General features: G+C 35.4%; 1 protein-coding gene across 1 annotated transcript in view; it reads left to right on the forward strand.

Moving 5' to 3' along the window:
* The window catches only part of FAF1 (Fas associated factor 1), a 170,695-nt gene that overhangs the window by 45,062 nt on the left and 102,209 nt on the right, over nucleotides 1-23,424 (forward strand). Inside the window, exon 7 of the mRNA XM_074906243.1 lies at nucleotides 6,111-6,216. Coding sequence (XP_074762344.1) covers nucleotides 6,111-6,216 — 106 coding nt within the window. The remainder of the gene's footprint in view (nucleotides 1-6,110; nucleotides 6,217-23,424) is intronic.

Here is a 23,424-nt window from a genome sequence, read left to right on the forward strand (position 1 = left end):
CCAAGGGAGAACAGCGTCTGAAACATCCTTTTCCAGCATATTGGTACGTAGGCATTGAAGTTTATTGTGACAGACTGAATGGGCTTAACCCAGAACTGACTTAAAACTAAATGTAATGGTGAAGTGATCCAGCAGTTTAAACAAGCGAAAATCTCCTACGGTATGTTCATTCATCAGTGGCATATCTAAAGCTTTTACAGGTAGTGGAAACCCAGCAAATTACTGCTGTGTGCTAGTAAATTGAGGTGTAAAGATTAAATTTAAATGTCAAATACCACCTGTAGGGTTACATGCCCTGCTTCCACAATTTCAGTTGGCAAAGCCATACTTATCCATGCATGATATCCAGAACAATAACAACATGTTCTGTGAGCTGTGGATGTAATGAAACCTGATTTCTAGTGAATTCCTGCCTCATCACAGTGGCTGCAGTAACTCAGCCCTCTCCATGCTTCCCATGATCTTACCTACCTCTGACACTGCCTCCAGTTTCTCCCATGCATTTTGTAGTACCCATGCTATTTTTTGCCCCCCTACATAGAGAGTCAGCTTGCCCTGCCTGTGTTCTCTAGCTGGTAGCCAAATAATATTGAAGGAAGGGAGACATCACATGCTGTAGGTAGTTCTGTAATCATTGGCTACAAGATGGCTGGATGGAGATGCAAATACTATGCTTGTACTACAGCCTTTTACTAAGGTGGGTAGTAATTTGGGTCCCTTTCCTCTAGAAAGCTGTTGCTTTACACCCAGTCTTTGAGTTGTTTATAACGCTGTCAGACCTCTTTGAAACTAGTGGATATATTTAAAAGTTACTGGATGAGGCAGGTGAGTGAGAAAAACATTATTTCCTTTGGAAAGCAGTCTTAAAAGGAAAGGTGCCAAAGAATGTCCATCATTTAATTGTCCAAGGTCAGTGTCCTTGCACTGCCTTTGTCAGGTTAGATTCTTCACTTCCTCGGAGTGACTTTCCTTCCCTTTGTTGCCTCAGGTGCTTCTTGAAAGCCAGCAATACCCAGTTGAGGGAAAATGTTTTGGAGGATGCAATAGAAGGAAACATCAAAAGTGTAGGTGTGCAAGTCTGGCCACGGAGCTAGGTCATCCTGACCATGTCTCCTTTCTATCTCGTATGTTCTGGAAAGCACATTCTCCTCCATTTTTTCTTCACTTTTCCCTTTGATGGGTATAATGTATTTAGACCTGATGAATTAGTGGAAGGTTCAAAACAGGTAAAAGCTATTTGACCAGGTGCATACCTTGGTGCTTATTACAAATAATGTATTTTTGCTAATCAATTGTAATTTATTTAAGAAACGTAATCATCTGTGGGGATAGGAGTAAAAAGACCCATCTTTGACTTAATGGATCCATATTGCTGAGTGTGTGTGTTAAATTGTTGCAGAGGAGTGGTGATTGTGGCATGGTGTCTTGGATGCTATCAACTGTAGCAGAGTGTTAATTAAGAACGATGTAACCTGCAACTCCAATTATTAGTATTATCTGTTTAGCTGGACAGGAGCAGTGCCTTGCTTTAGTTACTTTGAAAGCTTCAATAAGAATGGTAAGATTAATGTTTTATTTTCACATCTGCTCATGAGACAGTTTAAAAATCCTGAAGTTTAAAACGCAATAGAATGTAAACAAAAGGGCTTCTGCTCATTTACATGTTAGCCAGATTTGCTAACTGATTGCTGTTTGAACCTAATCTACCACCTCCTGCTGCATTAGCTACAACAAACATTACATTTACATACTGATTTCTTATTTTGTTTTAATGTAAATAATCTGTAATGACAGTAAATTTGGACTTCTGTTGACATGAGCTTATATAAATCTGTAAGTTTAAAATGGAAATGTTAATTACCTTGTGTCATACCTATTTATATAAAATTCAGAGATTTAGGGGGGAATCTCCATGTGACTGAGAAAGATATTGCCTGGTGGGAAATACTGAATGTATTTCATAAAAACTTACAGAACTGAAACAAAAAGGAGCATTTGCTGATCCCTGAGTAAGGATATACTTTTGGTTTTAAAGCTTAAAATACTACTATAATTTCAAAGAAAAAAGCTATTAAAAAGCGAAGTTTTACATCAGAAATTAAAACATTAAGGCAGTCACTTAACAATAGAAACAACCAATCTATTTTACATGTTAAGTGTTACAGAACAATAGAAAAGCAGTAAAACTGGAAGCTTAATATAGAATAAATATCAATACTAATACCATCTTGCTTCAGCATTGCGCAGACTGATTGAACAGTTGCTGTCCCCTAAGAATAGCATTATTTGCTGTTACACTTGCTTTTTTTTTTTTTTTTTTCCCTAAATATTGTTTCTAGTCTTAATATATTAGACTTGTCGTTTATAAATTGTGATGTATTGGGATTTGGATGGAGTAGCTAGTGGATAAACTCCTTCCATACTCTTAACTGAGTTTTGATATTTTTGAGTTTAGTAAAACATTATATCTTGCAACTTCTGTTACTTGAAATTTAAATTTCAAAGAGGAGCATTTTTTTTTTGCATGTTGTAGGGTTTCAACCCCAGCTGAATCCTGGTCCATTGCTAAGGTTTCTGTGCGTTGCGATAACGTGAATAACCGATGCTATATAGGCAATCCATATGAAATCCTGAAGTGGTCCAAGTCTCTCTTACTAGAACTGTTCAGAGCAATGGCTCTGCTCAGGACTATTTTCTTTTGTCTGTTCTTGGACTTATTTTTTGGGTCTAGGCAGAATTCCTCTACTGGAAGATTGGTGCCCCAAAAAACTGTCAAGTTTTCTTGCCTCCTGTGCTGATTAATGAATGTATAAATTTAGCTGAGGAAAAAAAAATGTCATGGCAGTATATAAGCTATCAGTAAATGCTGTAGAAAGCTAGGATTTGCAGTAGGGGGGAAATGGTACTGATGAGTGCCCTACTTTAATCCCATTTCTTGAATTTGATTTTCTTTTCCCACTAATTAATTCTCAGATTAATTAAATTCTGTTAGCACTAATGGGAAGGAAAAAAAAAATCTGTCTTGACTTTAATGGGACCTGGGGTTTGGCCCTGATTTTTATTTTTTTCTTTTTAATACAGATGTTTCATTTGGAAGATTGTGGTCAACTGATAACATTTTCAGGAAAATGAAACGGCTGAAAACACAAAAAACCCCCCACAAAATTTTAGAAATATGCATTGTGTTCAAAGTCAGACTTCTCAATACAGTTATGTGTACCTAAAAAGAAATAAAAGTAAGCTTCAGCTTAGTGAGAAGTCTCCTTTAAATACACTTAATTTGTATACTTGATCATAGCCTTAATGGTTGAAAATACAATTTTAGGGCAAGGTATGTTTTGGAAGCAAAGTTCTTTTGTCACAAATAATTTGGGGTAACCTACATCCATAGTTACTGGGGGAAATTAATATGGGAGGGGACAGCATCACTGGTTGTCCAGCTACATATTCAAATCAACCCCATCTTGCCGAGGAGCATTGATATGTGTAGGAAGTCATTGGCACAAGCTGCCCATCAGATGGGCCATCAATTCTTCCTCCCATTGAGTTTCTAACATGTATGGTCCAGGTCTTATGGCTGTCAGACAATAAGGAATTTTGATATAGGAGCTCAAAGGAGTGTGTCAGTTGACCACTGCATTTCTGTGTAAGCAGAAATAGTATTTCTCATTGTATTATTTTTCTGAAGAAAAGATGAATAATTAACCATTCACTTCAGTTGTTAACACTTTCAAAACCAATATTTTCCTCAATTTTTTCAAGGGTTGTTTGTTTGGTTGGTTTGGTTTTGTTTTCTTGTTGGTTTTTTTTAGCCAGCTTAATTTTCAGCCTCTTCTTTGGCGATGAATATGTACTGAGAATTTGCTTGTTAAAAACATTCAGCTTGTTTTTTTTACAAAATCAAAAAAATAGAGGTGTCAGAATTGTTAGTTACTTCAAAAACTGAGGCTTTTAATTTTAAGGCATGTAATTGAAATTTACTGTGTTTGGAGAGTATTTTTTCCTCTTCCAAATACTCTGCTATCACATCCAGATGAAATAGAGAATTGGAAAACCTTTCCTACAAACAGATGCTTTTTATTAGCATGCTACATTTTGGATAGTACTGAAGTGTGTGCATCATGCATGCCTTGAGAGACTGAGGGTTTGATCGAACATGCTTGTTTCATTCTATGTTTACATCAATTACAGAATGAAAACACGAGTCATGTTATCAGTTTGCATCTACAGATTTTCAGATAGCTATAGCAGAGCCTTGTGTGATTCTGTATGGAATCCAGAGACATTCATATATGCTGTAATTAATGTTTTCAGAGCAGTTAAATATGTCATTTGCTTCCAGTATTTGCAAATAAAAAAATCAGAATCTGAAAAAGCATTGAAGGATGTTTTAGTTGCTACTGAACATTTGCCAAAAGAAAATACAGTTATAGCAATGCTAAACTTCTTGTTATCAAATTACAGTTATCTTTGAAATTAGGCATGCAACTTCTCAGGACTCTTCCCCCCCCCCCCCCCCTTTTGAAGGGCTGTTAAGTATTTTAAAATTTTTTGGGCCTTTTCTTAACAAGATTTTGTGACAAGTGCAGCTAACTTCAGGTTTAGCATAGATGACTGACTTTAGTTACATTTGTAGTGTCTCATACACTTGATCATACCTAGCATTGACAACGAGTTAAATTTATCTCCCATATTAGAAAACCATAAAAGATGAGAAATAGCACTTCATTATTTTGTTTTGTAGTATGTGATTGTTATGTTTAAGATGTCACAGAATCCAAATTAAGTTGCTGAGTGAAGATATTTTTGTAAGGTAATTTTTCTTGAGATGTTAAAGCAAATTGTGCATCTCTTGCTAAAGCATCCAGTGGGTATTGCATGGGTTCAGCAAATCTGCAGATCAGTAATTCCAGTAGAAGTTAAAACTAACAAAATCAGGTCTCAAATAATCTAGCAGTCTTTCTTGTCTTCTTGTGTCTTAAGATACAGCTGTGCTCATCTGCATTCAGAATTTGTCCTTTATTGCTAGGAGGAATGGCATGTTGAAGTGTCATGGAATAGGGAAGACGTGAAGGAAAAGAACCCAGTCTGTCATTCTTTTAATAGTATGGGATAAGGGAAAAAAGGAATCGAATAAACCCAATTTATTTCCATAGGCCACCGAACAGTGGCATATTGTTTAGATAATAATATTGTTTAGATAGAATATTCTAATATCGTTTAGAAATCCAAACTATGTTGCAATGTTGCTGCAGTTTTTTACCCTATGTAAGATTGTACACAGCTGTAATTGCCGTGCCAAGAACAGAAGTCCTGCCTTCTATTCTGAAAAGTAGATAGCTGCATAATTTTGTAGCTAATTAAGCAAACAGGATTCCTTTTTAACATCCAGATGTTTTGTTACCAGGAAAATCATTAAAAAAAGCCAAGTTTGTGTTTGTGACAACACTGAACATATAGTTGGCCTGTTTAATCTGTATCTTAAGATTTTTTTTTTAAAAAAAATTAATATGATTAAAGATGTTTTAATGTATATTCAAAACAATTTGAGCAGAACTAACTTTTCTAAACGCTCAATACCCACATGAAAAATTTTGCTGTGGTTAGTTTTCCAGTTCTAATTAGCTGGGTTTATGTGCTTTGAATGAAACTAAGCGGAAGAATTTCCATTTGATTTATGCTTCAGGTAACCCTAGAGAAGCGAGAGCATGCTTTGCCTTGTTCTACTTACCATCAGATTTTAATGTGCATTGTAGCTTGATATTTTGTCTGGTCATCAGTATGCTTACAAGCCCGGTATTAATGGCATTATGAGTGCTAAATATACCCTATGTTTGTGAAGATAATGTGACTCTCTCGATTTTGAGAATACTTAACATTAGAAGAGCTTTAAAGGCTGCAGTCACCTTATTAAGGAAGGAGTTCAGGAATGGCCTTTGGTCATTCTCAGCATGCTTCCTTGCATTTAAGAGTGAAAAGAGAGATGATGATGTTGTGCCTGGACTTGTCCATGTAGAGTTTAGGGTACCCTGGGGTTTTTGCATCTAACTGTAAAACAAGCTATAACATGCTTATCCCTGATTTTCTTGTTTTTCTTTCAACCATTTCAGGGCCCTGCAGGAGTCATTAAATCAAAACTTCATGCTGATCGTCACCCATCGAGAAGTCCAGCGGGAGTACAACCTCAACTTCTCAGGAAGCAGTACCATTCAGGAGGTGAGTGCTGTTTCACAGCTGAAGAATAAATGTAGCTCATTATAGCTAATGCCAGTTCTACTAAAGAGGGTTTACATGGTCTTGATGGATATTCCTTTATTTTGTTAGTCTTTTTTTTTGGTTTAATCAGCTGGAGCATCAGCATTGCTCTAATTTGATTAAAGAACTTGGCATAAGAAAGGTTTTCTATTAAATTATACAGAAAATATATTTCTTTTTTGATTGTAGTAGCAAAATATATGGTTAGTGTTTATTGAGTTATTCTAGAGTGATGAGGAAAGGCAGTTACTCAAATTATATTTTATTCTCAAGCCCCTTGAAGCTCCCTCTGTCTTCCCTTCTTTTAACCAGCTTCATCTCCACTTTGCAGGCACCTCTACCATTACTGGTTGCTATAGTAGAGCTGTAATTCTCACTGGCTTGCTAGCCAAATGGTTTTGTGTATAATGGACATCACTGCTGTTCTATAGAATGACCAGCAAGGGGTGATATTGCAGAGAACTTCATCAGAATTAAGTCCTGTAGGAACAAATACTTCTATTATGACTCTGGACTCTCTGAATTTAGAAAGAGGAGCCCTTGCATATTTTTAAAAGTCCTTTCTAATGCCAAAGGTTGTTGTCTAGTGCTCTGCGGTATGTCTAATGCCAGAGGCTTTGGATGTTTTTTTCCATATAACCCAGTAACTTTTGGAAACATGACAAACAATCTAGACATGTGACACTTCAGAATTCATATTACAAAATACTAAGATTAAATGTTTGCTTTTCAAATTAAATGTATGTTTGCTATTGGTCTGACACTTCTCACAGTCTGTCTTTTAGGGTTGAACAGATATTATTGAAGTTTTTCAGGTCACATGCTGACATTGTAGACAATGGAACTTAAAATAATTCTATAGGAGCAATATCTCACGCAATGAACAATTTTCATTAAGTGTTTTCATTGTCAATCCTACTATTCTTAAGATCTAAATTCTGATATTTCCCCTGTGTGAAAGCCTGTTTTCTGCGTTACTTTTTAAAACCTATTATATTAAGTTCTGTTTTTTTAAAAAAATAAACAAACATACTGGCATCAGTTTGTTTTTTGAGGGGCCAAGCTCTGACTCTTTACAGTTACAAATAATTTGAATATTTATGGAAATAAATGCTCAGAATATTAGTTTTTAATTTTAAAATGATCAGATTCTAAAAGAAAACACATATATTCATATTGTCTGTTTGTTTTTATCTATGCTGTATCAATTACTACTTTGCTGGTGGATCTTACCCAGCCTAAAAGAACCAGAAAGCTATGACAGGGTGTGGGAATATAGGCTATCTTTACATGCACTGAAGTTTTCTTGTTTGTTGGTAATGGTAGGTTGCAGTCAACATTGTGAACATACGAAGGCGATGTAATTTAAGTCAGTTATGATTTTCCGCATTAAACAACCAAAATCTGAGAAAACCCTACCACCCCATAACCAGTATGAGCATCAGGCCTTTTTTTGCCTTTCCATCTTGTATCTAAGTATTACATCTAATAGAGTGTATAAAATGATGAAGACTATTTCAGAGGCTAAAGTGAAAAGAGAACTCCAGACCTCTTTGTGCAGCTGATGCTGAACAGGTGAATATGTCTCTCTGTGCAAAGTCTCATGGAAATCATTGGGGATTTGGCTGAGGTAAAAGGGTTGGTGAGCATTTGTCTAATTATAGAAAACAAGCACTGTTTTGTATGTTAACTCCCTAATGGCTTTTAATTTTTTTTTCTTTTAGCATAGAGTGAGCGTTGTAACAAATGATTGATAAATCTAGTTAGTCCGTGCAATTTGGCGGAATCGGAGATATCTTTCCTTCTCTCCCTTGTCTCTTTCCTCTCCAGGGACTGTTAGATATTTTTTATTTTTTTTTTTTCTCCTCTTCACTCTCTTGTACACACTTTAACAAATTAATAGTTTACTTTCCTTCTGGTATATGTAATTGTGGAAAAGCTCTATGTGAGTTGCAGTTGCCAACCACAAGAGGGCAGGAAGGACTATTCAATTATTACCTAAAAATGCCGTTCAGTGTTTTCAAATTAGCTTCTGGTATATTAACAAAAAGGAGTATAATGGCCAAGTTATTGTTTGATTTACAGATAATTGGCATATTGCAGGGAGGAGACTTAATTTCACCCTTTTAAATTAAACAGGGAGATTTAAAAAGACATAAAATATTCATTAATGTTCAGTGATTATAAAGCAGTGGCATATATTTATTCTACCTTTATTACTGTTTCGATGGGAAAATACTGCAAATATTTCAGAAATCGACTTGGCCATACTGACAAGTTGAAATGTTTAAGCAGTGTTAACGCAATCTACTCACACGTTATATCCTATGCAGAAAGATTCAAAATGACTACATCAATTATTAAAAGAAGTATTTAAAATTCTATAAATGTTCTACTGCTTGCCACAGTTGGGTGCAACTGTCTCTCCAGGGCTAGTTGTTTAGTTTGTTGTTATTATTAGTACTGTGAATTTTCAGGAATAGATATTTTTCCAGCTGTCTCAAAAAAAAAAAAAAATCCAACCCCCAAAAATACTATCCCAACACTCCCACCCCACCACCTCTTCAAAACTGTCATAAGTATTTTACAATGGATTAAATGCAAAATCCAGTGAACTCTCAGTTGTGCTTTCCTAAACTACTATTGCTTCAGTTCTCTGTCATCTTTTTTATTGTTTAGACTGCATGTTTAATAGTAAATGATATTTGGATGAATTGTTATTTCAGAAAAATGTTGGTGTTTAATGGGAAAACAATCTGACAGAAAATTCTCTGAGAGAAGCCTGAAGCCATAGTGCTCATGTCTGCTTCCACAGTGTCTTGCATATTAATTCAGTAGTTGGATATTGGATGGTACTTGAAAATACTTTTTTTTTTTTAAACATACTTTATCTACCTCTTCAACTGTTCATGTATTAAGATTTAATTTCTCAGTTTAAAAAATGTAAGTTACATTCATTTATATTGATGTGGAATTATGAGCCTATAGGGAATCTTCAGAAATGAAATAAAAAATTAAACTGAACTTGTCCAAAATTCTGGATATTGGATTTTCTTTTTTCTTTGTGAGTTGGGCAGGGGAGTTGTTAACTTGGAAAGTTAATGATGACATGTTGGTCTAAATTGCAAATTAATCTGTGTCATAGGTTTCTGACATCTGTTTGCTCTTGTAAAATTGCAGTATTAAATTAATTCTGGGCAGATACTGTTCTGGGAAATATAATGGTTACTTTTTTTCCCACAATCCGCATTTTAAAGTGGAAATTAGTATGTTTGTGCCAGTTTAGAGTTTGAATTCATACATTTCCAATGTATTATATGGTTAAATAGGACAATTCTAACAAATTGAACTCCTAATAATTACTAGACTAAAAGTTTTCTATCTGAATACTTACTCTTTATTCTTCTAAGATAATTTGTAGAGACTGTCTGTGTTTGGAGTGAGAATTTTCAACCTCTGATTTGAGAAGCTTTGTGCTAAATTATTATAAAGCGTTGCCATATTCAATATAATTTTTCCTGTCTATTCTAACAAACTTGTTCTCATTTGGAAATGAACATTTCTCCTACCCTTTATTTTTGCAAGTTATAGTTATGTTATTTGATGGAAACGAAGGACAGCCCTTTTCAGAAGGGGTGAATATTTAAATATTTCATGGAAACCAAGTTTGTGTTCTGATTCTGGAGCAGATAAATTAAGTTGTGAGAAACTTTTTGAAACTGAGTTCTTGTCACAATATAATGCTTCATACTTTTTGTTGTTTTAGTCAGTGACCTAGGACAAAAAAAATTCAAGAATTTTAACAAACTTGAAAACTCCATTAAAAAAACAAGGAGTTTGCATTTGTCTATTTTACTTTTGGTATAGACTTTGAAGCCTTTTTGTGATTCCTGTGTGAAGGATTACAGAAGTATCCAGTGTACACAAGCTGTGGCTGCTAAAGGGTGGACAAGTTAAATATGCAGAAACCTCAGGCCTCTTGTAGATTGGTGATCTTATTTTGTAACTGCTGGAGATTGCAGTTGAGAATACTAGGTAAAGCATGTACTGGGCACTATAATTCCTAGTAAAACACAAAATCTGTGCAAACAATTCAAAGAAGATGGGTCCCTAAATACTGGCTGCCTCTGCATAGCTGCATCTGCTCTTTATTCTCTTCCTTTAGCCAATAACCTAATCAGGGGCTAGCTGCTTAGCATCCCTGTCACCTGTGATAGGTAATATATTTGTTCTTTGTTCCCTATAGACTTACTGACTAAGGTGGAATATGAAAAGCAATGTATCCAATAGCACTCCAGGCAGGAGGAGGAACTATTTGTGCATACAACTGCTTGGGCTGAGATAAACTATAAATTCTGTGTTGACAGACCCTAATGACAGTTTGAAGTCCTTTGTGCTGAATTTTTTCAAACTTTTTTGATAAGTGGATGAATGTGACACAAGATATAAACCCACCATTTGTAAACATGCAGGCAGAAACCTTATTTAAAAGGCCTAAAAAAATGTAATATAGAAATATAGGTAAGCTAATGAATTGCCTTCAGCATACAGAGAAATAATCCAGCTGAAGGTTTTGTACATTTTTCAGATCTGATTTTTGGTATCTGTACAAAATATTTTCAAGCCAATTGTTGTCGAGTGAGATCATCCACAGTAAAGGTCAGACATTGGCGTGGGGACACAAAATGTATATATAAATAGTGTTGTTCTTTATAATGTTGTAGCTAAATAATTACAATAAAATACCTTTGCCAGAGATCAGAATATGGATATATCCAAATGTGGTACATAAATTAATATTTTCAAAACCACTTTTGCTATATTTTGAGGTTTTTCACTTGCTTTAAAATTGTTGAAAACTGTTCTTATGCAAATAAAAATCAGTAACTAACACTTTTTGGCTTTTAATAGGAGGTGCACAAACATTCTGTGCTATTGTTCAGTTATTCTCTTAGTATCAGAGAAGCTAGTAAAGTACGATGTTGCTATACTGATTGTACTCAAGAGTTGTATAGTCTTTTTATGAAATGTGAATATTTTGTTTGCTTTTTAAATAAATTTGTTGCGTAAAAATTATATTCAATTTATAGTGAGTCATAACAAGCGTATACATAATTTAAAAATCGATCACTGCAATAGCCTTAGTGTTCTACAGTGGTAAATAAGTACCAGCTAGCAAACTCGGTTTTGACTTTTTAAACAAGGAGAGAAAAATCTATTTTTATAAAGCTAAATCAACTTCCTGATTTTTTTTTTTGTCTTTCTTTTAAAGAAAACCATCACATTACTAACCTAAAATGTATTTGCTGAAAGAAATCCTTGATAAACTTTTTGTAAACGGCCATGTGGTAGGAATTACATGAAAAGGAAGTTCCTTGGGAAATAAAGAGAAAATACCTTTTATGTACCTGTTCAAAAGTGATAGCTTTATTAGGTACTTAAAATATCTTAATATCTGACTGTAGAGATCTGTTTTGAAGAGATTGTATTGATAAAGGTATCTAACTATTATTCTTTTTCTTTTTATGCAACAGAAACAGCAATAAGAGATAAAGGAAGGGCACTCTTCTACTTCTCTATTAATTATGAAGCTTAATATATTCCTGACAGAATACGTTTCATAACCTGTAATTTGGTTTTGTTGGGTTTGGACGTGCATATCATTAAAGAAACGATCTTCAGTTATCAAAAACTAGTAAACATGGACATTTTTATATGCAAGAAAAGGCAGAGAGTAAATAATTGCACTGGTGACCAATACTGTAATAATCCTGTTTTACAATATGCACTTGACAGGTTGTAATAGTGCTAATTGAAGAGACTAATTCACACTTGCTTCATTCTATTCAAAGGCAAAATCAGCAGCTTGTTTTGCTTTTGACCAGATGGTCCTGATGAACACCTACTGTGCACTTTAAGTGCTTTACTAGAATTACAAAGGCTGGGGGCTGCGTCCGACTCAAAATGATTTGAGAAGAGAAAAAAACCTCACTGCTCAATGGATTTGGTGCAACTAAATTAATTCTAGTGGACCCATTACACATTGAGCCCCCTTTTCAAAGTGCTGAGCCTCCTCGTTTGTTCTGTAGCAATGAGAAAGTGAAAGGCAGATTACTGCAAACAGAAATAAAAAAAAAGTGCTGTGAAAAGGAGAAAAGAGGCCTTGAAGCCTTTTCATATCATTTGGGTTTTTCAAGTGCGTTATTTTTGGGGAGGGTGGATGTATGAAAAGCCAATTGGAGTTTTTTTTGTTTTAAAGTGCGCTATTTAAGTACTATGAATATAAAAGCAAGAGCAACAGTTGACTGAGTTTACTGTGGTAAAGCTTTGTGTCCAAGGATGAATCAAATTCATTATAGTCAATGCTTTGTATTTTCATATGAATGTAGGGTTAGTTTCACAAGACTGTGTCTGTTTAGGATAATTATAATTTAATATTTTCCTTTCATAAAGTTATCACTGTAGATATCTAAAATTTGCTGAAAGCAAGGGGTTTTTTGGAATAAATTTAGAAGCACCCAGAGAGTTTAAAACTCCAAAGGAAGCTGTTTGATTTCCAAGGGAAGGCAAGGCATGTTCCAATAGTGTCGAAGCACAGATTATTATAACTAATTAGAAGTCACACATCTGTTAGCTTTCGATTTGTCAGCGCTTGTAGTTTTGTGTGTATGTTTGTATCTCCCTTTTTCCTGTCTCTCGTTCGCTGTCTCTATTACACTCCATCTGTAAGTGTAGTTGGATTTGAGAGAAGCTCTCAGAGGACAAGGATCAATTTATTTGAATTTGAAAGTAATGAGGAGTCATTGTTATAATTTTGGTTATAGGTTCGACTCTGTAAATGCTCAGTCATGTGAGTTGTCCTTATTTTAGAAGTAATTATGTTGAACTGAATGGCTTTGCTTATGTAATTTAAGGATGCTGAGGATTTTGGGGATCAAGACCTAATTTCAAACCCTGAATTTTTAAAAACCTGCAATTAAAACCATCACTTGCTATTCTGATTTTGAATATTTGCTATGTTTTACTTCCAGGGTGGAGAAATGTTATGCAAGGCTTCTGTCATGATGCTTGCTATTAAAAAGGTGTTAGCATGAAATGACAAGAAAACCTAAGCAGCTTTATGAACATATTAAACAGCTATGTCCCTAGTTCCTGTGCTATTTAAGGTGGAAAAGCAGCACTCTGTAGCTTAATAGTATGGTACTGCTATCTATATAAATTAATTTTTCATTTATGATGCATCTAGATATAAAGTTAGAATTTTTTGCAATTAAAAAAAATTTAATTTACAGCTTGTAAATTATAGTGTACTAGAGCATGGTTTAACCTTTCTATCCTGTGTTAACTATAATACTATCACTTCTATTATTGCATGATATACACTTATATAAAAAAACCCCAATAATTGTTGAATTGCTGATTTGTTTTCAAACAATGAAATTTGTATTTGTGCAAATTATAGTAGGCACAGTGTTCTCTCATGTTTTCTCATCAAACAACCCAATTATACTTATAAATAGTGAGGTGCTAATGAACTGTTGTTCTGGAAAAGTTGTTGTTTTTTTTTTTTTAACTTGAGTAAGAAAGGAAACACTTCACAATTTTAGAGTGCTTGCTTGGTGAGAAAATATTTGAAAATATTGTACTTATGTAAATCATGTTGGTGCTATCACTCTTAAATACACAACAGAAGCTAATCTAAAAACCTCATCAGTTCATATGGAGCGCAACTAGATTCTTGACATTGTAAATTGCTCGCTTAATTGGGAACTGATGATTTACTTTTATTCATTGAGTTACAGAAGTTTTTTCACTAAGAGCTTATATTCCAGTTTAAACTTGATTAGTGCATTCATTTAATAGAAAAAGGAAATTTTCTGTATAGTTGAGGTGATGAGGATATTTAACGTACTGGTTGTGGAGATACCACACCAAAACAGTCAACAGTATCTTAGCAGCAGTTGAATGATAGTGCTGCGCTACTTCGCTTTGTAATTACTATGCAAAGAAAATAGTTGCCATTTCAAATGTGAATTAATGTTTGTCTCTCTCCAGTCCATAACATCTTAGTGAAACAGCACTCTATCTCTTCAGTAAACCTGTTTCTTATTTTTCAGTTATGTTCCTACATCTGTATAAAACATGAACTTGAAAAGTTATTTTTTTGTTTTTGTACCAAGAATCATGGGCATAAATTGAAGAGCTGTTCACTAATTTGAAGGATAAAATGGCCTCATAATCACCCTCAAGAAATCCCTGTTACTGTTTTTAAAAAGGGTTATAGAAGCTCTTGGCAAACATTTGCAATAAGTGGCAAAATTTATGCCTTGCTTTGTGATAGTTGCGTGACCAGACAGTGGGTTATAGGATTGTTTTAAGGTTTTTACAGCTGCAGGCAAAAAGCATCTGTTCCTAGAAAAGCCTTCATTGTTTAATTTTGACACTGACTTTTCCATGCTGCTTGTACCAGTCTCTGGATTAGGTGCGACTAAGATAAAATTTGTTTTAAGTTGCTCCCAAATGCAGCTGTCACTATACACGGTCTTGTGGCTTAGGCAAAGTAGACATAATCAAAACAAGCATTTTTCTACAGGGTCATCTCGGTAGACTGGAAAAGCTCAGAGCAAGAATTTTGACGTTATTGTATCTTGTGAGTAGCTAGGCTATTAGCTTTTGTGTTTGTTTAAAAATTGTACTGATGATCACTACTGTATATGACTGCCTCAGAAACAATGAAAAGGTGTTTTTTTTAACTGCGCTGCTTTTCTTTTACATAAACTTTATATTTTATTTTGATTGAGCAGTTACTGTGGTACATGTGTGTGTTTGTATCTCTAGATCTCTACAGTGAAATGGAGTGATTTACAAAACTCAGGGAAAACTGACATTTTTGAAAGAGCTTCCATTTCTTTCCTTCAAAGTTTCCAGTGAATTAAAAATGAAAGAGCACTTCATTTTATGTATCCCAGAGTTGTGTTAATTTCTACCCAGCTGGTCTAAAATGATTGATACAAAGCCAAATTTGTGACTGCCTGCATTACAAAGTCTGTAATTTGCTAATGAATTATGATAATAATCTTTCATCATACATGAAAGATTTAGACAAACAATTTACTAACTATATAGTTTGATCACAATTTTTGGGTTTGTACCAAGCCTTGAATCTACTTCATTTTTCCCTGCCTAGATTAGCAAAGCAAAGTGAACTTATTCTTACCTTGTTTTGAAAGCAGTAATGCTGGAAGATATGTGGACAGCGGAAATTATATAAGCTTGTAGTGTTAAACTCCATGTTTAATGTATCTGGAAATCAAACCACCCAGTTTCCAGCTAGAGAAGCATCACAGTAGGCATGGCACAAGAAGATCTTTGAGACTGCATCTACTGTTTGTAGGGACATAAAAGTAGAGATGTTTCTCAAGTTAAACCTCCTCTGGGTATGGTGGAGCCAACCTGTTTAAAGCATAGCTAGACAAAGCCACAGGAGAAAGCTAGGCTTAAAAGGAACAGAAAAGAAAACCAAACCCTCCAGAAGAGGGGCAACTGCCACAAGATCCTGTCAACCTGAGTGAAGTTTGAGGTTATCTGCGTATCATGTCAGCAAACAGTTGAACACTCTTAAGGACCTTCTGAGGACAATGTTCACAGTAAGACATGAGCACAGTATGAGCAGGTGTCTTCCTATATGAGATCTGCTCACTGTTGGTCATCTTGGGGAGCAGATTATCCACATTCTGACCAAAGGTTACTTCAGTTCTGCAGAACTTGCTTCTGTATTAGATATTTTACTTCTCGAATAGAGAGCAACACAGGAAAAAGGAGAGGAGCTGTTTAGTGCCTGCTGACTTCTGTTTTGCAAATAGCCTCGATCATTTTTCTGCTCCTCTTGAGCTCAGTTTAGTGGATTATTTTGATGTCCACCCTAGAAAAACAATCAACCAACCTAAAAACCCCACAAGATCTAACACATATATCCCATGCTGCTATTATTATTTAAACTGTTGACTTCAGTGGTTTCTGACTTTATGTACTTCAGACCATAAATTACCTGAAACAGATGGTTTCTTACCCTAAAACTATACACAGATGACTGCACAAAACAAAATTGTGTTGAGATTCCTGTGCTACTATTAAGCGAAGTATTGTTGGTAAAAAGGTAGAAAAAATAAACTGGGAGTAAAGGCAAGGAAGTAGGACAACCAGCAGTATCAAGAAAATGCCATCCAGAGCAAGGACTGGTAATGTGGCCTTATAAAAAGATAAGGCAAAGAGCTTTGGGGTAGATGTTAAATGAAAGGGGTTTGAACCATGATCAAAGGCTTTTTTGTTATTTTATGATGTTTGTTCTTACCATATTTAGGGAACTGGAACTTTGTGAATAACCAGGAATGTGCTCCTGAATTACTTCTTACTGAATTAGGTTAAAAAGAAAAAGTCTTAAGTTTGGTTCGAAGAAGATGTTTTTTCTAGTCAATCTTCCCAGCTGATAGGAAGCGCAAAACAGTGCTGTAAAGACTTAATCTATTTTAATTCATTGTGTTTTGGGAAAAAAAGAGATTGTAAGAAAATCTTGATTTTTTTTTTTTTTTTTTTTTTAAAATTTTTAATTTTTTTTTTTTTCCCCACAGCCCCTCTTGGGTTACCTACAGAAACTCTCAAACACTGTGCCATATGCAGTAGAGAATACTGCTAATGTTGATTTTTTTTTTTTTTTGGGGGGGGGGGGGATGATGCTTTTGGAATTAAGATCATTTAATACAACAATAGAAATTTTTGACACGTCATTTGTTTGTATATATTGTTTTGGAGTGGGGAGGGGGGTTGAGAACAACAGAGATTCTGTATACCAAAGACCTTAATTCTCACCACTCTTCCTCCTCCACAGGAAGATGGTTCTATCTAGTAGCTGTTACCGAGTATATCTAATATCTAGTAGCTCTTCTGGAAATTATGATGTTACTGTCATTTGAAAGTGTAGAAGACTCTCTTAAGACAATATTGGAAACAGATAAGCAATAAAAGAAAAAAAGGCAAAGAGGCGTAAAAAGAGCAAAGATTTATTTTTACTATTTTTCTACAATTTGTCTATAGGGAAGAAAGATCCTCTTCCTACAAATCTGTACTTATAAAATGGCAGTAAGTCTGACTGCCTGGTATCACATGGCATAGCATATCTTACTCCAACCCCAACAAAGGGAAATGGAGAAAGGAATAATGAGTCCTAAGACCTGACATAATTTCAGTCAGTTCAGTTACAGCATCAGGGCAGAATGCAGCACTCCAAATTTCTCTGCAATTTCTGTCAGGAGAAACAGGAAGACAAAGGTTTTATATTGTTCTCAAATCTATTGTACTCATTTCTGATGACAGCCTACCTTCTACTGAACTCAGTAACTCTAAAACTTTAACTCTTAGTTAAGAAACAGTGAGCTATGTTTGTGTCCCTCTGTGTCTTGCATAAGCCCCTGTTTGCACTCTACCCACAAAAAGTTCCTTTTTTAAGACAAGAAGGACTTATTCCTGAATAATTCAGAAGTGGGGAGTGTACTAAGTGCTTAGGTTAATCTGGGGAGTGTTTTGTGTGTTGACAATTTCACCTATAACTAACATTCTTATTCACCCACTCTGCTTAAAAGGTCTTGTCTCTTTTTTTTTTATTCTCTGCATTGACATTGGGCTGGCAGAGAAAAGACTAGACTGCAGCTGAGAGCTATGACCACAGGGCAGCCTAGGCCAGGACTAAGACAAACAAAATAGAGAAGCTCTGACATTCACAAAAAGCAGCAACAGAACAGTGGAAGAGGATACTTTTTTGTAGTACAAAACAGTAAAGTGAAACTTTTCTCCGTGATACAAAAGGTAAGTTCTCAAGTCAGGCAGGTCCATGTTAGTATTTCAGGGTTGGGTCTTATGAGGCCAGTGAAAAATATGCAAGTTCTCTAGAGCATTCTGTGAGGTCTGGGTGGGATGAAAGTTTCTTTTTTGATGAACTAAGAGTAATAGACTGAGATGAAACTTGAATTGCCATGGAGATGTCTTTAATCTCCTCCTTAAATCTTCCCACAGAACACTAAATTGTAGTTCACAGCTATGTCTACATTAGCAGGCAGGGCAGTGCAATAGGAGGTCTGCACAGAAAACCAGTTGGTGGTGAGTATCTAACATCCATGCTATTTATGTTTCTGGTATTCTGCTAGTGTCCATTTCTGGTCTGGTCCTGTGGACCGAGTGTTTCTTAGTAGCTGAATTTTTAAAATTGTGCATCTACTGGTTTAGTTTGATCCTAATGGTTTTTGCTGTGCATGCTCTCAGACCTCTCCATCATGCAAACTGAAGTACAGTAAGTTGGACAAGTGGGAGACTTAAGATCAGGAGTGTGTTTTTGAAGAGAAACACTACTGTAATTCCATACTATGAGGACTGGATCTACATCAACTCTTTGGTGCAAAACACTATTTTGAAATGTAACACCATTGGGAAACCTTCTTCATTGTAGGAGAAACACTGTCATTTTTTAATAATTCTGTAAATAGAGGTGGTCAAATTCTTCTTGAATGGGAAGAGATAAATGAAAGATTGAGTGAAAAGTGCACCTTGTGTGTCTTCTACTCACTGCAGAGTAGTCATGCAAGACATCAACATGAGCAGTAAGGGAAGCCTTCTGAATACCGAAAAAGGTATAGATTTTCCTTTAAAAGAGTACATTAGCATTGTATTTCATTCCTTTTTTTTTTTTTTTAAGATCACTTTGAAGTGAGGAACAATAAAATTCAGAGATTAAATGTTTCTTCTGAAACATAAATGCAAACTGTTTGAAATAGAGGATAGTTGTAGCATGCAGCCTGAAATAAGCTTCTATCATCTCAAGACACTGGTATCAGAAGAGAACTGCAAAACCGGTTTCAGTTCTCATTTTGTGTCTTTTGTCTTAGTTTATAGGTAGGAGCTAAGATAATTTAGTTTTAACTTAGAAAATCGGACGATCGCCCATCTATATTTTTTCCTCTGTAGGTCAGTTTGCTTGTGTAGTAAACTGTCTGGTTTTTTTTTTTTAGCTTCCTCTCTTCTTTTTAGGAATTTGTTTTCTTTGTTTCTTTTATCCTTTCTTAGTCCACATACATGATTTCTTTTTCACTGCTCTCGCATTCCTCCTCTGGTTTATTGACTCTTTTGCCATTTTAAATGAAAAACTTTTAAGAATTTCTTCATTGCTGCTTGTTTAAAAAAAATCAAGATGGTTCATCTGACTTAACATTTCTAAATACTGTTTTCTCCTTACAATGCAGAAGAATGGACTGTAAGTCAGGAACTTTTGAATTATTATGCTCTTTATGCTTATTTTCTGTAGTGCAGAGTGTTGAGTATGTTGAATTACACTTGAGAACTGTCCCCATGTGGAGGGAATTACTGAGTACAATGCTTGCACGTTAGCTTTTCAGAGACTGAATTTTCACCGATTATTATATGAATATCAAATGGAAATTTTTTATATCAACTAAATTGTTATTTGTAGTGTTAACTTCCATAGTTCAATACAATAACACTTTCCTAGGATTTAGAAAAGTGTTTTTACATTTTTGGTGTCTTTTTGTTGGTGTATATTTTATACGCTGAATTTGCATAACTATGAGTATCCTTGAGGTTCAGAGGAGGAGCTGTTAGTATGGATCTGTAAAACAGTTGTTTTATTAACATCTTCACAGGGAAAAACCAGACAGAATAACTAAATATGTAAATGAGCAGCTTGCGGTGCTATAACTTGTCAAATAACCATTGATGCAGTATAGCTGAGCAAACTGTTTCAGTGTGTGCATATACAGTAGGTATTTCTCTCCAAATTAATATTTGCATTTGAAATATGTGTGTAGTGCAAATACTTGAGAAGTATATAACAATTAATAATATTTTGTGTTTGATGTTTACCTATTATGTGCTCTGCATTTTAATTCTTAATGTTATCTTCTTCTTTAATCATCTTGAATTAGTGTTCCAAATGTATTGATTCAAAGGGATTTATTACTTAGTTATTAAGATTTGGTAGGTGTTTGTATCCTTGAAACATTCTGGGTTTGGCCAGTAGTTTGCTGGCATTTTTTGAGGTTGCACATTTTGTTTTTCAAAATCTCAGAACATTTAAAAACTTCTGTGTCAACTTTACGAATGTTTCTGAGCTGTAGTGATGAGAGAAACTTACAGAACATGATACTGCTTTAATAGTGGTTTCCAACTAGGAAGCGTTCTGTGCAAAAACACTACATAATTTTAAATTAAAGGTCTACTGCTTATCTGATGTAGTTAAACCAACATGAACTCTCTTCTCTGACTTGCTTGGCAATTCAAATGTAGCATTACAGTAGAAATTACTAGAAAGTTTAGTGTTCGTATTCATCATAAATAAAAGCTTGTTTCCACTTTTAATCCCTGTGAACATGCTATCCATGTTCTACCGCTGTTAAAATGATGACTTGGGTAATTTTCTTTTTTTTTTTCCAGTTCTTTTTTCAGTTTAGTGATAAATGGCTGTGAATAAAAATACTGTGTCATGAGGTTCATTGTGTTTTGGAGGAGTTCAGTGTTGCAACATTTATTCTGTGATCTTAAGGAATGGAGTGAGAGGTCAGTTTTTATGCAAAATGAAACTGGTTGTATTCCCAAAATACACCTTAAGATAACTTCTCCTTATTTTATAAAAAATTAAGACCTTGTAGCATCATAAATTTAGGGCCAATTCTGCCTTCCTCTTTGCTTGTGCAGATAGGATGTTGCTCCTGCAAATCTATGGGTGTCCTCTGGGAGCTGTGTTGTGCTCCCCTCATAGAGGTGTCCCCAGAGCTTGAGGGTGAGAGAGGCAGGAGGAGAGGATGAGCTGTTCTTAGCAGCTGTTTGCCCTTAGACTTCTGTTTTGGATGCTAGCTGGGAGTCAGTGTCATTTTATAGCTGTATTTAACTCCCTGTCATCCAGCTCCCTTCTTGCTCCCCATGTGCTGCTTTGAAGGCAGCCCCTGGGGTCAGCACCAGCCTGGCTTCTGCAGGAGCTAAACTGCTGCTCGAAAAGGGAACCCAAGAAGCAGTGCAGAAGCAGGAGCCAGGCAGACCTGTCAATGGCTTTTTTCCCCTCCCTGAGTGTTAATTGTGGTCACAAAAGTCAAATGTTTCTGTAAAATTAACATCTTGGTATTATGTATTTATTTTCCACCATGTAGCTTCAATGTCAAGTTTACCCAGCAGACAAGTCAAAACAAGAATATTTTTTCTAACTGCTGCTACAGCAAGTCTCAGCCTGGGATCTCAGAAAATCACAGTGTTTGTTCTGGTTAGCAGCTAATAGGAAACAATAAAGATTTAGGGTTCAGAATTTAATTGGCACTGATGTTGATGCAGGAAGAACAACTGCACAGTTTACTCTTGTGAAGCTTTATTGATTCTTTTTTAAAAGGAATGCTCTGATGAAAGTAAAAAGAGGCATTTAATTTGCAAGTATTTCTACACAGTTTTTATTCTGAAATACGCTTTTTCTATCCTTCTCTATCCTTGCACAGTAAACATGCCTTAAGATCTTCTGATCCAGAGATAGATACTGAAAAACAGAAGTGAAAGGTTGTTTCTACTGTTCAGCTTGTTCATTTGGATAATATTGGAGGTTTCTCAGAGGTTAAATTTACATCTTTCCCAAGGCTAATATCTGATGTGCATTTGTAAGTCTTTTTAAGATAATGTGACACTAGGTATCCTCAAAATCTCCATCCCAGATTCTAATTGTTCAGTGGCATATTTCCAAGGATCAGATATAGTATATTGCTCTTGAAGAGGTGCTGATATGAACAGAAGCGTCCTGGTTTTGTGACATTACCTGTGTACCAGAGTCTAGAAACTGGATCTTTTTTTGTCACTTATGCAAATGATATTTTGAATTTCAGTGAGTACTGAGAATATTTCTTCAAGTATAGATTGATTCCGTGCTTTCAGACACTGCAACAAGGACAAAGATATGCAACAGAACGAACTGCAGACGTGTTTGAATGACTTTGCTCCCATGTCCTCCTTGCTAAACCATGATAGACTCCTCAAGGTATCACTGGCAAAGCCACCATAGATGTACCTGTATTCAGTAGCTGGTATCTCAATCTCTACTTTCAAAACAATTTTGAAGATTTTGGAAAGGACTGACTGATTTCCCCTCTGATCTGATCTGTCCATTTTATCCATAGCTTTGGTGACAGATTACACATGTTTCTTCTGGTCTGGAATTACAATTTAAAATGCCTGTCTCTGTGACACCATTACCAGCAGCTCTTAGCTTTTTGTTGGCTTTCTGCCATCCCTGCAACCTTTTTTTTCCTGCTGCTTCTCAGGAATTCATTTTTACAAGACATCTGCAGGCAAGCCTTTTCTGGGTCTTCTAATCCATTGGGATTTAATAATGGCCTCTTATTTCAAGGGAAGAGGATTTTCAGAAAATATTCCAAATATCTAAAATGAATACAAGATGAGAATACTTATCTTTAAAATAGGGTGTCTGAATGCTTTTATTTTTGCATTCATATGGAGAGTTTTGATGTTACTGAGCCGGTTTCACTGCTCGAGGAGGTCGGTCTGTGCCAGATTCCTGTCTGTACATAGCAGCTCATTTTTTTCCCGCAAACTATCTTTGAGTGTGTCAGAACTGCTATTCATGTATGTGTTACTTCGAAACACAAAGCTACAACATAAGTTCACCAAATTTATTGCCAGCAGTCACACTATCCATGTGACAGGATATGTGGCTACCTGTCCCTTTTCTGATGATTGATGGGTGACAGCTCACTTGCCCAAGCAGGATCACAAGCTGTTTATAGAATGTTTTTCAGCTGCTGTTGATAGTTTGTATGCTGAGGCCTCGTGTACCCCAGTGTCATGGTCATGATCACGTGTTAACAAGGATGTTCAGAGACTTGACTTGTCTCTTAGAAAACATTTGGTCCTTCAGAAAGGCCCATTCCCTTTTGGAGCATCCATTTGAGTGCCCAAAGATCATGTGCCCAATTGATTTGGAACATTCCCGACAAATGAGACCTTGGAGGATATCCTCAAAACTTTCCAGATTGTAGTTACTTAAGGCTGATCTTTTAGTTCCAAAAAGAACAAAAAAAAGTGCTAATGAATCTATTCCAGACCTTACATCTCTTTATC

This window comes from Athene noctua, chromosome 5, assembly GCF_965140245.1.
Source record: "Athene noctua chromosome 5, bAthNoc1.hap1.1, whole genome shotgun sequence".
NCBI lineage: Eukaryota > Metazoa > Chordata > Aves > Strigiformes > Strigidae > Athene > Athene noctua.